At 40.7% G+C, this 13038-nt stretch overlaps 1 protein-coding gene across 2 annotated transcripts in view; it reads right to left on the bottom strand.

Moving 5' to 3' along the window:
- Window positions 1-10233: 10233 nt before the first annotated feature.
- LOC139231280 (retinal dehydrogenase 2-like) overlaps window positions 10234-13038 on the bottom strand; it is an 84647-nt gene continuing 81842 nt past the window's right edge. For both annotated transcript variants that reach the window (XM_070862504.1, XM_070862510.1), the window contains exons 11-13: window positions 12242-12399; window positions 12052-12126; window positions 10234-10451 (exon numbers count right to left, since the gene is read on the bottom strand). In XM_070862504.1, the coding sequence (XP_070718605.1) occupies window positions 10379-10451; window positions 12052-12126; window positions 12242-12399 (306 nt within the window). In that variant the 3' untranslated portion in view covers window positions 10234-10378. The remainder of the gene's footprint in view (window positions 10452-12051; window positions 12127-12241; window positions 12400-13038) is intronic.

Below are 13038 nucleotides of genomic sequence, written 5' to 3'. Positions count from 1 at the left end.
TGCTCAGATTCGGTGTTTCAACAGTCAATAGTTTGCGAAGGATTACCTCATGGCCAATGCCAAGCACAAAAAAGTCTCTCTGCATTTGTTCAAGGAATGTCCTGCAAGGCGCCTTAGTTTAGCGACATAGCTCGCCACTTCCTGGCCCTCTGACCGTTGACATGTGTAGAACCGATACCTTGCCATCAAAACGCTTTACTTAGGATTTAGGTGCTCTCAGACCAGCATACACAATTCTTCATCGTATTTGGTTGTTGGTTTTACCGAGCTAGAAGATTCTTCATGAGGCCATAGGTTGTTGACCCACAGATGGTAAGGAGGATCGCCCTTCATTTGGCAATGTTCTCATCCCCTTCCAGCTCATTGGCCACAAAGTAGTCCCAATCGTCCCCTTCTGCGAACTTCTCCAGGATACCAACTATTCTTTGCATTTTCACGTGGTTGTTCTTTATCTCGTCGCCAATTGTTATGCTCATATAAAGGATGAAACTGAGTACTGTAAGCAATGAGTAAGTGTGACCTTAGCTCCTTTAATTAGACTCCAGTGTGCAGGTACCTCGTGGGTGGCCTGCTTACATACAGTGCTCCCAAGGGATGCTGGGATTCCTTGGGACTCCAAAAGGTAGGCCCTCTGGTGGTGGTGTGATACAGGTTGCCAGGGGTTAAATACATAACACTGATAAAGTCCATCCTACGCGCATACAGGGCCTCTATGATCTGTCTAATGCAGCAATGTGTGGCATGCTGAGACATAGGGGAAATGTCGACTGCGGTGACCTTGACCTCGATGTACAATGATGTCCTGAAGGTGCTGGCAGGCTGCAGATCTGCCCTGATGAGCTGGCATATTTCACTGATAACCACTTTGTGGAAGCGCAGTCTCCAAAGGCAGGGGTTACTGGATAAGTCGAGCTAAGACCGCTTCTCTTTGTAAGTGCTGGGGGTGTATGGTCTGGACCTCTTCCTCAGTCTGGCACATCATAGATTGGGCACGTAATGCTGTGGATTAGACGTTGTGCCATTTGCACTCTGCAGTGTCTGCATTGTAATTGATGCAGGTTGAGAAATGGCTGGCCACATTCCAATAAAGTTAGAAAGCCGATTGTTCACAAGCATTAAATTTCCACACTAAAAGACACCGACAGTGAAACCCAATCGTCCACAGTATGAAAAGATGTCTTTTCAGATGGTCACATCACCTGAGAAGAAGTCCAGAGTAAATCCAAACTCCCCCGAAGTTGAAGCAGCTTTTTCAATGAAGTGACCTGCGATTTACAAAATGGCGTCCACACCTCTCTGATTAGTTCAGAACAGTTCAACTTTTTCAGAGCGGTGTTTTGGGCGAGCGATATTGTGGGCGCGATGTGTGCGAGGTGCTGAAAGTAACGCTGGGCGATATATTGGGCATTAGTTTCGGCAAATGTGATCTATACAACAACAAAAAAGTGGGCGGTCGGGATTATTGAATCTCGGCGTTAATTACGTGCCAAAAGTTTAGCTGGCCGATATTATGGGCACTGGGTTCACCCATTCTGATGATTCCGCCCAAAAAAAGTGGGCGGGTGGTATTATTTTTTCCCAGCATCACGTACATGGCGGAAGTAACGCTCGCCGATAAGTGACCGAGAAATGGGCATCAGTTTCCATTTTGTGGCTAAATGGGCGATATCTGGGCATTACACCTCATTTCAGCGTTAAAATGGACATTAAGTGGGCATTATGCATGCAAAAATAATGGAAAATCTATCCCATACTCTTTTGTATCAATAACTGGTACAAATAAAAGATGTGTTTGTATAGGTAATATGTAAATTTAAGCAGATTTTAAATGTAATTATAAAGGGATGGATATACAATCTTATGCAAGTTCAGCGGAGGAGCTGCAGAATCCCTGACAAACACTAAGTGGTGCTTACATTTTATTTCTGGGATTTCTGTAGCCCTACTGTTGAAATTAACAATGGACAAGTGAGAGAACCTCTGCAGAAATTCATCCTAACGTCTCAGACAGAATAATTAAATTAGTCATATTCAGGAACTGAAATCAAATTGAACAAGTGGAGTGAGTGATGAGAATAAAATTGTTACGGTTGATGACTTGATTTAATGTGTAACTGTGAGAAAAACCTAACCAGAAACCACAGAAACATTTATTCAAATGGTATATGGCATTTTTTATAGTGCAGATCACTTCATTGCAATTACTGTTCAGTTGGAAGGCGGGTTCCTGACCGGCTGTCAAAAAAAACAATTTTCCCACCCGACCCGACCCGCCACCAATCGCGTCTGCCACTATCACGGAAAAGTCAGCCCAAGGGCTTGGGTCTTCCCAATATTTAATTTGAAAAATTTCTGCTTATCCAATACTGGATGTCAAACAGCGTGACAAATCCGAGGCAGTGGAGGGGTTGAGAGATGTGGTGGTGAGGTAGAGCTGGTCAGCATCAGTGCACATGTGGATGCTGATGCAGTGTTTTCAGATGATGTCGCTGCAGAACAGCATGTAAATGAGAAATAGGAGGGATCCAAGGATAGAACCTTGGGGACTCCAGAGGTAACGGTGCAAGAGCAGGAAGAGAAGCCAATGCAGGAAATTCACTCACTAAGATTGGGCAGATAAAAATGGAACCAGCAAGGGCAGTCCCACCCAGCTGGTTCACAATGGAGGAGAGGTGTTGGAGGAGGATGGTATGGCCAACCATGTCAAAGGCTGCAGACAGTTCGAGAAGGATGAGGAGGGATAGTTTATCATGGTCACAGTCACATAGGAAGCCTACAACCTGTGCAATCCCCAGAGCTCTATCCTGCTGTTTCCGGTTGTCCAAGGGGAACATGATGACAATGCTTGCTTTAGCATACATGGCAGCAATCACCTGCTCAATGCTCTGCTTGAAACGGTGGTGGAAGCAGTTTCAATAATAACTTTCAAAAGGCATTTGATAAATATTTGAAAAGGAAAACATTCTGGGCTATGGGGATAGAGCAGGAGAAAGGGACTAATTGTTTAGCTCTTTCAAAGATCCAGTACAGGCATGATGGGCCAAATGGCCTCATTCTGTGCTTTTCATTCTATGCTTCTATGATTTGAAAAGCATGAACTGCAGACAAACAGATATTGCTGATATCCCCTGTTGCAACCAGGAAAGATCTGGAGGCAAAAGGCTGCAGTGACTTTAACTGCTACAACACAAAAGTATAGTATGCAGGTACAGCACGTGACCAGGAAGGCTAATGGAATCTTGGCCTTTATTGCAAAGGGGATGGAGTATAAAAGCAAAGAATTCTTGCTACAGTTACACTGGGTATTGGTGAGGCCACACCTGGAATACTGAGTGCAGTTTTGGTTTCCATATTTATGAAAGGATATACTTGCTTTGGAGGCAGTTCAGAGAAGGTTCACTAGATTGATTCCGGAGGTGAGGGGGTTGACTTATGAGGAAAGGTTGCGTAGGTTGGGCCTCTACTCATTGGAATGCAGAAGAATGAGAGGTGATCTTATCGAAATGTATAAGATTATGAGGGGGCTTGACAAGGTGGATGCAGAGAGGATGTTTCCACTGATAGGGGAGACGAGAACTAGAGGGCATAATCTTAGAATAAGGGGCCGCCCATTTAAAACTGAGATGAGGAGAAATTTCTTCTCTCAGAGGGTTGTGAATCTGTGGAGTTCGCTGCCTCAGAGAGCTGTGGAAGCTGGGACACTGAATAAATTTAAGACAGAAATAGACATGTTTCTTAAACGATAAGGGAATAAGGGGTTATGGGGAGCGGGCAGGGAAGTGGAGCTGAGTCCATGATTGGATCAGCCATGATCGTATTGAATGGCGGAGCAGGCTCAAGGGGCCGTATGACCTACTCCTGCTCCTATTTCTTATGTTCTTATAACAGCTATGGCAGTAAGTTGTAAATCTTGCTGCAATGGTGACACAACTCTGCGACAAGCCCCCTAGAGTGCGCAGTCTCCTTTTGCTCCTCAGAGAAGTGCAGGTATGTTAATTTGGTCCTATGGACTTTGTTGGGAGGGTAAGGATTCCTGTGAGCTCACCTCCTTCTAGCTGCTCCTATAGCTACAGTTCCATATGCTGCTGCTCCTCTTCTTCTAGCTCAAATGCAATTACTTGATTTTAAAAAAGTGCATTTTCTGTAGCTCCCTTAAGATTTCAGAAGATTTTCCAGTGACCAAAAGAACTTTAAAATCAAGTAACTTGCCAAAAACTACCAGCAAAATGTCTCCCAAATAGTTGCAGTGTTTTAAATGAGAACAGGTGAGGATCCTTTTAGAAATGGGAATGGCTGCCTTGCATCCTTTACATCCATGATAAGTGGGCAGGTTGAGGAACTAGCAGTGGCATTGTTGATTGACATTGGGGTCTTAACTGCTTATTTTTACCCCATTTGAATATATTCATTGGGCCCCTGTCCTGCTATCATCCACTTTAGAGATGTAAATAGGGCGATAGGGAGACAAAATTCATCCCCTGCTTTTTTCCAAATGTGCTCAAAATGATTTTTTCAGAATGCTGTTTCAGAGAAACATCAGTTAGAAAATAGAATTATTTTTAAGGAGGTGATAAAGCTTCTAAGTCCGCATGTTTTTTTTTCAAGTTTATAACTCAACATATTTAAAATATTTTTTAAGTGTTCAATGCTGTTTAATTCTGGAATCAAAAGAAAAACCCTAACACAAATATATTGATATGCTCACATTACTCACTAGTAATGATTGAATCTTCAAAAATAACATGTAAATGTTCATGCACATATGTTGTACATTTCTAAAATACAGAGTGCGTCATAACAACAATTGTCCAGTGTAAAGTACTAAGCTATCAATTACTAAATGCTACATTGAGATATATAACAACAATTAATGAAACCACAAAAACATATAAACAGCACCTTTTGCATGCACCTTTCTGGAGCAGTAGAGCTAAAGGGCCGAGATACAGGGGAAGGAAATGGATTTGGCACTCAGTTCTCTGAATCCAAAATCTAGATTCACATTTCATAGTTTGACAATAAGTTTTAAAGTCAGCTTCAGCAATTCCCAATCAGTTATCATCCCCTCATCATCATCCCAATCACTACACCTTTAGTGAACACATTTTACTTCCAAAGCCTGAATGGACCAATTTGGATAAAATATTCACATTTAGCAACTTCTTCACAGCTCAACCTGAATGCAGTCATATGCCTTGGTAGTCTGTGACACATATTGAAGGAGTACTGTATACTACATACAAAACTTTTAGCACTATTACAAAGCAAAATTGTAACTATATTTTAATTTTTCCCTCATTAGGACTACATTTACATAAATGTTAAAGGATAAGGTAATAAAATCACTTTACAATTACAGCATGACATTGTCTGTTATGATGATATTTTTATTTAATTATTGACTAACTGAGGTGACGGACTATAGGGTAGAATTTAGGGCAGCAATTTTAACCTAACCCAACCATCGGAAAACTGACGGGATCAGGTCTAACATTAGTTTTTCACCCGCCTGATTTTGCTTTCCATTAAAGTCAATAGAGAACAATATTGGGCAGGGGTGTTAAACCAGCATTTTACCCGATCCCATGGGTTTCCTGCCCAGGGAGTTAGGTTAAAATAACCCCCTGGTGTTCTTAGCACAGAGCTTCATGCAACGGGAGCATGTATTGGAAATGTAGATGTCAAGGCAACTCGCAGAATTCCTGGTCCACACGGGTTTCTGGTCATTAATTTTAATAACTGGAAAACTGTGTGGGCCTCAAGTTAGACACAAGCACTTCCATACCTGAATTCTCAACATGCATTCCCATCACTTGAAGCTCTGTTCCAGGAGTGCTACATCATTTAAAACTCCCCCTGGAGGCATGGTACATGACAGCAACAAACTTATAAAAATGATGTGCTAAATCATGAAGTTGTGATTAGGCAGCCAAATTTTAAATCTCTGCAGGTTGTAAGAGGAGGGATAGACTGAGAGGGGCAAAGAGTTGTAAAATGTTGATGTTATGAGAAAGACTGAGTTAGAGTAGGAGAGAATCATAGAAATTTACAGCACGGAAGGAGGCCATTTCGGCCCATTGCGTCGGCCGACAAAGAACTATCCAGCCAATCCCACATTCCCAGCTCTTGGTCTACAGCCCTGTAGGTTACAGCACTTTAAGTGCACATCCAAGTATTTTTTAAATGTGGTGGGGGTTTCTGCCTCTACCATCTTTCAGGTAGTGTGCTCCAGACCCTCACCACCGTCAGGGTGAAAAAATTTCCCCAAAATTCCACCTCTAAACCTCCTACCAATTACTTTAAATTTATGTCCCTTGGTTGTTGACCCCTCTGCTAAGGGAAATAGGTCCTTCCTATCCACTCTCTCTAGGCCCCTCATAATCTTATACATCTCAGTAAGGTCTCCCCTCAGCCTCCCCTGTTCCAAAGAAAACAAATCCAGACTATCCTATCTTTCCTTGTAGTTAAAATTCTCCAGTCCAGGCAACATCCACATAAATTACCTCTGTACCCTCTTTAGTGCAATCACATTGTTCTTGTAATGTGGTGACCAGAGCTGCACGCAGTACTTTAGCTGTGGCCTGACTAGTGTTTTGTACAGTTCAAGCATAACCTCCTTGCTCTTGCATTCTATGCATTGGCTAATAAAGGCAAGTATTCCAAATGCCTTCTTAACCACCTTATCTACGTAACCTGCTACCTTCAGGGATCTGTGGACATGTACTCCAAGGTCCCTTTGTTCCTTTGCACTTCTCAGTGTCCTACCATTTAATGTGTATTCCCTTGCCTTGTTAGCCCTCCCTAAATGCATTACCTCACACTTATCTGGATTGAATTCCATTTGCCACTGTTCTGCCCACCTGACCAACTTATTGATATCTTCCTGCAGTCTACAGCTTTCTTCTTCATTATCAACCACACAGCCAATGTTTGTAACATCTGCAAACTTCTTAATCATATCCTCTTACATTCAAGTCTAAATCATTGATATATACCACAAAAAGCAAAGGACCTAGTACTGGCCCTGCAGAACCCCACTGGAAACAGCCTTCCAGTCACAAAAACACCCATCAACCATTACCCTTTGCTTCCTGCCTCTGAGCCAATTTTGGATCCAACTGGCCACTTTGCCTTGGATCCTATGGGCTTTTACTTTCGTGACCAGTCTGCCATGTGGGGCCTTATCAAAAGCCTTGCTAAAATCCATATGCACTACATCATACACACTACGCTTATTGACCCTCCTTGTTACCTTCTCAAAAAATTCAAATTAGTCAGACATGACCTTCCCTTAACCAATCCATGCTGACTGTCCTTGATTAATCCATGTCTTTCTAAATGAAGATTTATCCTGTCCCTCAGAATTTTTTCCAATAATGTTCCCACTACCGAGGTTAGGCTGATTGGCCTATAATTACTCGGTCTATCCCTCTCTCCCTTTTTAAACAAAGGTACGACATTAGCAATCCTCCTGACCAAAATGTTTTTATGCTCTCTCTCTGCTTTCCTAATTTCCTTTTTAACTTCACCCCTGCACTTTTTATATTTCTCTAGGGTTTCTGCAGTACTGAGTCCTTGGTATCTGTCATAAGCCTCCCTTTATTTCTTTATCCTACCCTGTGTGCCCCTTGACATTCAAGGGGCTCTAGATTTGTTAGTCCCACCTTTTTTCTTTAAGGAAACATACTTGCTCTGAATCCTCGAGGTCTCCTCCGTGAATGCCTCCCACTGCTCTGACACTAATTTACCTTCCAGAAACTGTTCTAACTTGGCTAAATCACATTTCAGCATATTAAAATTGGCCCACCCCCAATTGAGAATTTTTATTCCTGGTCTATCTTTGTAATTTTCCATAACTACCTTAAATCTTACTGAATTATGATCACTAGCACCAAAATATTCTCCCACAGATATCCCTTCCACCTGCGCAGCCTCATTCCTTAAAACTTCCAGAACCACCCTTTCCCTTGTTGGGCTTGCTACATACTGGCTAAAAAAGTTCTCTTGAATGCATTTTAGGAATTCTGCACCCTCTATAACTTTCACACTAATTCTATCCCAGTTAATATTAGGATAGTTGAAATCCCCTACTATTACTGCCCTAAAGTTTTTGCATTTCTCAGAAATGTGCCTACATATTTGCTCTTCTGACTGTTTGGGGATCAGTAGTTCATTCCCAGCATTTCTTCTTCAATTCAACCCATATAGCCCTATTTGATGACCCTTCTAACATGTCATGACTCCTTACAGCAGTGATTGTTTCTTTAATTAATACTGCGACCCCCCCTCCTTTTTTATCTCCCGATCTATCCTGTCTGAAAACCCTGTAACCAGGAATATTGAGCTGCCCTTCTTTCAGCCACATCTCAGTAATAGCTATAATATCATACTCCCAAGTGTCTATCTATGCTCTCAGCTCATCGACCTCATTCCCTTGACTCCTTGCATTAAAGTATATACCATTTAGCACTGCCAACCTCCCTTGTTGTCTGTTTTCTAGCCTTTGTTTCCTGTGCCTTCCAAATCCACTTTCTAATTGTCTGCTTTCCAATTCCAACTTTGCTTCTCTCCCTTCTGAATCTACTCTCAGGTTCCAATGCCCTTGCCAAGCTAGTATAAACGCTCCCCAAAAACACTAGCAATCCGCGCCCCCCCCCCCCCCCCACCACACCCCCCCTCCCCTGCTAGAATATTGGTCCCAGCTCTGTTGAGGTGTAACCTGTCTGGCTTGTACAGATCCCACCTCCCCCAGAGAGCGGATACGAATTCCTCTGATCGATATGTATTGCAATGTAATAAGCGCATTGCTGAAGATTTCTTCTGTTTGCTGTTTCTAAGGGTATATTCAGATTATAACTGTCAGTTCGCACCAACACTGCAGTTAAAGTGTCAATAGAGCTTGAATCCTGAGCCAGGGCCCAACCCGACAAGAAGAGTAAAGTGGAGAGAGACTTGCTGGAGGAAGCAGTCTCACTCCAGCTCCTGATCAGTTCGGGCCTTGTCACCTGATTTGCACTCCACCACTGAGACATTCCTTGGTGCTTCTCCCACTTCACCAACTTAACTGCGGCAGAAACCCTGTTTACTTGTGTAAATGGGGTCTCTGCCAAACATTCGCCGCAGTTTCAGCGGCAGAGCAGGAGAAGGCCAGAGGAAATTTCTGGTGCACACGTTTAGCTTTGGTGAGAAGTTGATAGCACTTTGCATTTGTGCTAAATCTGTAGCGTGAATGCACTGTAAAGAATGCATTTATGATTAGGCCGGAAATACTAAAGAGAAGAAATCTTCATGAACTCGTGTACAATTTCTCTGCACAGGTCGAGAGAAATTTTTAACCCAATATATGTCTTGATTTCTATGCAGGAATAAGAAAGGAAAAATAATTATGAAGAAACAATGTTAAAAGACTTGGATTTATACTCCTGTAGATTCTCCTATGAGACTGCCAGGCTAATATCTATCTTACTCACTGTTTACAAATGATTGATGTATTTACTATGCCACCCGATGAACATGTTCTAGTGTGTAATTTATTTTCATCGAGCTGTTTAATCACCTGCATAACTACAATCATTGCACTTCAAAGAAATTCATTGCATGTGAAGTGCTTTGAGATGTTTCTGCGAGTCGTGATAAGGTGCTCTATAAATGCAAGTCTTTTTCTTTATGTGCAGTTTAAGGCATTAGTGAAATCTTCTTTGCTTATAATATGGCTGAATTGCAGTGGTGATCATCATAATTCTAGCTGAGAGATTTCATTTTGACTGTTAAAGCTGCCATGCCCCCTTATTTTCTGAGTTTCCTGAAACCAATGCATTTATATTTTATTAAATCTCTCCTGATGTCAAATTTATTATTTATTATTTATTTTTTATCTGTCAAAAATGATTTGAAAATAGTGGGAATGCATTTTTAATGTTTGTTTTACAAGCTGCAGGATATGTGCTGACACTTCAAATAAGTTGATGAATAACTGAATTTCAAAGCAGTTTTGACAAACTTGTAGTATTAGGTAAACAGTATTACATCAAATATTTCAACAATTGAACTTTTATCACTTTGATTGACAATCAGATAAGCTGAGTCTCTTATTAAATGACTGAAACCCAAAATCCTAGAAACAAAAAATTCCAAACTAAAAATTAATAAAACTATTTTTTGATTGCTGTTTTGCTGTGTAAACACTAACAGGTAAATACTACTTTGATATATTATTCATACTTTGTGGGACAGAGCAGCTGTAATATACAGGCCTGCATTATTGTGAAACTACACAGATGAAACATGATGTATTACTTTAGACTTCAAAAGCCTCACATCGCAGTGCTGTATCTAGTCTCTAATTCTTCAGGCATAACATTTTGTAATTTAGAATATTTTAGGAATTCTTCTGTGGAATTTTGATGGTGATGGTCTTAATCTCGGTGTACTCCTGGAGACCATATTCTCCCCTAGACAAAAAGAATTATAGTCAGTAATTATGCTTTTGTATTGAATTCTATGTAATGTAGATGATGAAAATTCCTATTCATCTGTAGGTATTTACATATTTGAACACATGTCTGTATTTGATCAATTTAGCCCCAACTTTCTAAGACCAGCAAAACTGGAGCTACGCTCATACCCAGGTCCGCAATAGCGAGGGCGGACTTGACTGAACTTGATGAAGCAAGCACCTCCTCTTCATTACAACTGGCTCCCTACACATGCAATACATCCACAGGGAGGCAGACCAGCTGCCAGTTACGAAATCCAGCCTGCTAGCTGTTCTTAAAGGGCTGCTGCTAGCCCTTAAAGAGCAGACATTATTTGGCACTGCCAACAAACCCTTTGTTGGATAGGTATATGTCTGCAAGTAATAATGTGGGCTAAACTGCAGTTCCAAGTTCCACTTGCATAAGATACTACCTGCAAAAACAACGATGATAACTCTTTTACAAAATCTTGGCCCGGGAGAGAGACTATTTGGGCACAAGGGTGTTGTTTGGGATTTCTTTCATCTTTTTTGTTGTGTTCAACTTAAAAGTCCAGGCTGCACACAAGTAAAGCTCAATTACTGCCACTGAGATGCTAAAGACAGATCTCCTGTGACATAACCAGATAGGATTGGTGTTTGTCAACATGAGTCCTTAAATATTGACAGCAGTGAAATATCCCCAAGGTGTCTTTGGATCTGAAAATTCTATGCTTTCATGAATGTGTCCTCCTCATCCAATTTATGCAGCATTATGGGAACAGCCAAAATGATTCTTATTCTTGCAACTTTGTGAACTACATTTTGTACTGCTGCAGTCATTGTCAAAATTCCAGGAAAGCGGCCGTAGTAAACTGAAAAGTTTCAACAAAAATGCAAAAGCAAAAGGGAGAAATAAAAGACTGCAAGATGCTCAATGCACAAGTAGAGAAATGCTTACTGGCAAGAATCTAAACTTCTGCATTCAGTGATAGAAATTGCAACTTTATATCGAGCCACTGCGAAGCAGGCTAGGTTTATTTCCAGGTCATAGCCATTACAAGGTGTAGGCTGGCAATAGAGCCTCACCAAACTTGCTGAATTCAACGATTTTCATAAATCTTATTGAAACGAGGCTTGTGCATGACTTCAGCATAGCCTCCGTTCAGCTGAGAAAAGAAATCACATGTTGAAACATTCAGCATAATCTCCAACGCATGCCTCATTCCAGCAAGGCTCCATGCTGCTCTCAAAGCCTCAGAAAATCAGGGCTGTTGCATCAGCCTAGAGTTGTGCTGCTTTTAAAAAATGTACCTTAATCCTATACATAAAGGGTTTCCTATTAAAATTAGTTTAATTATAACTCTAATCTTAACCCTTGTTTTTCTTCACATGGTGTTTTCAGGTTTTCCTATCTTTCTGTGGGCCTTTGCGCTCTCAACAGTAGAAAATCTAATAAACCTCCTTCCCCCAGCAATACATAATTATGGTATTTCCTTATCTACATTTGTATATATTTTGCAACATAAAATGGCATTGAACTAAATGTGTGCACAAATCGTAAATATCATTAAAAGCAATATTTTTTCAATACTTACATTTCTCTACCATTTCCAGACATTTTAAATCCGCCAAAGGGGCTTTGAACATGCATTGCATTGTAGCAATTAACCCTGTCGGAATATTAATATATTCAGCAGTGCAATTCAATGCAATAGGACTTCCAGTTCATATATAGCTCAGTGGAATGTTATCATATTCTGTAAATACTTAAAAAAATCTGCTTACCACACAGTTCCAGCTTGAAGAGCTGAAGCCACGGTAAATGCTTTATTGATGTCTTTGGTGAAAACTGCAGCAACCAAACCATAATGAGTGTTGTTGGCTCTTTGAATAACTTCATCTATTGTTTTAAACTTGATAATCTGTTGCACCGGCCCAAAAATCTATTTTTTTTAAAGGAGGAAATAAATTGCTGTGGAAACAAGTCTTAATGCACAATCATTTTAGCAATCCTTACACACTGGCATTGACTAACAAAATGTTTTAAATGATCATAGTTAAAGTGTATTTGTTATATAATTTATGTTATTTTGTTCTCTTGTTTTTCCTTTTTTTAAATTAAATCACATCTTGGGTGAAGAACTGCTCTGGTCACTATGTGCAGTGATATGATAAATGTTTTTAAGAAGAATATGTTTACAATTTCACAACACCTATCAGACAGGTAATCCTCCCTCATTTTTGGTCATTTATAACTGTGGCAGGCAATGGTTATGTGGTGGCAACAAACAGTATCTATGTGTCCTATTGATTACTGCGGTCGCCAAGTAAGGCAACATTATGTTGTTATGGTCAAATAGCCTGCCAACATACACTGTTCAAGCCTAGACTTTGTTGAATTGTGACTTGGACAAATATGGAACCCTGCAGATGCCCATAGTCTTACACAAGCGAGAGTTCTTGCCTTTAAGAACAGAGCATCAATAATTGAAAAACAAGAGAAAAAAATCAGCAGTGCCACAGCATTGCTTGTTATGACAAGGCAAATACAAATTAAATTAACATAATGTATTACTCTAATT

Source organism: Pristiophorus japonicus, chromosome 1, assembly GCF_044704955.1.
Source record: "Pristiophorus japonicus isolate sPriJap1 chromosome 1, sPriJap1.hap1, whole genome shotgun sequence".
NCBI classification, from domain to species: domain Eukaryota; kingdom Metazoa; phylum Chordata; class Chondrichthyes; family Pristiophoridae; genus Pristiophorus; species Pristiophorus japonicus.
Note: the sequence above shows the minus strand (reverse complement) of the source record. Positions and strands in the feature narration are given on the sequence as shown.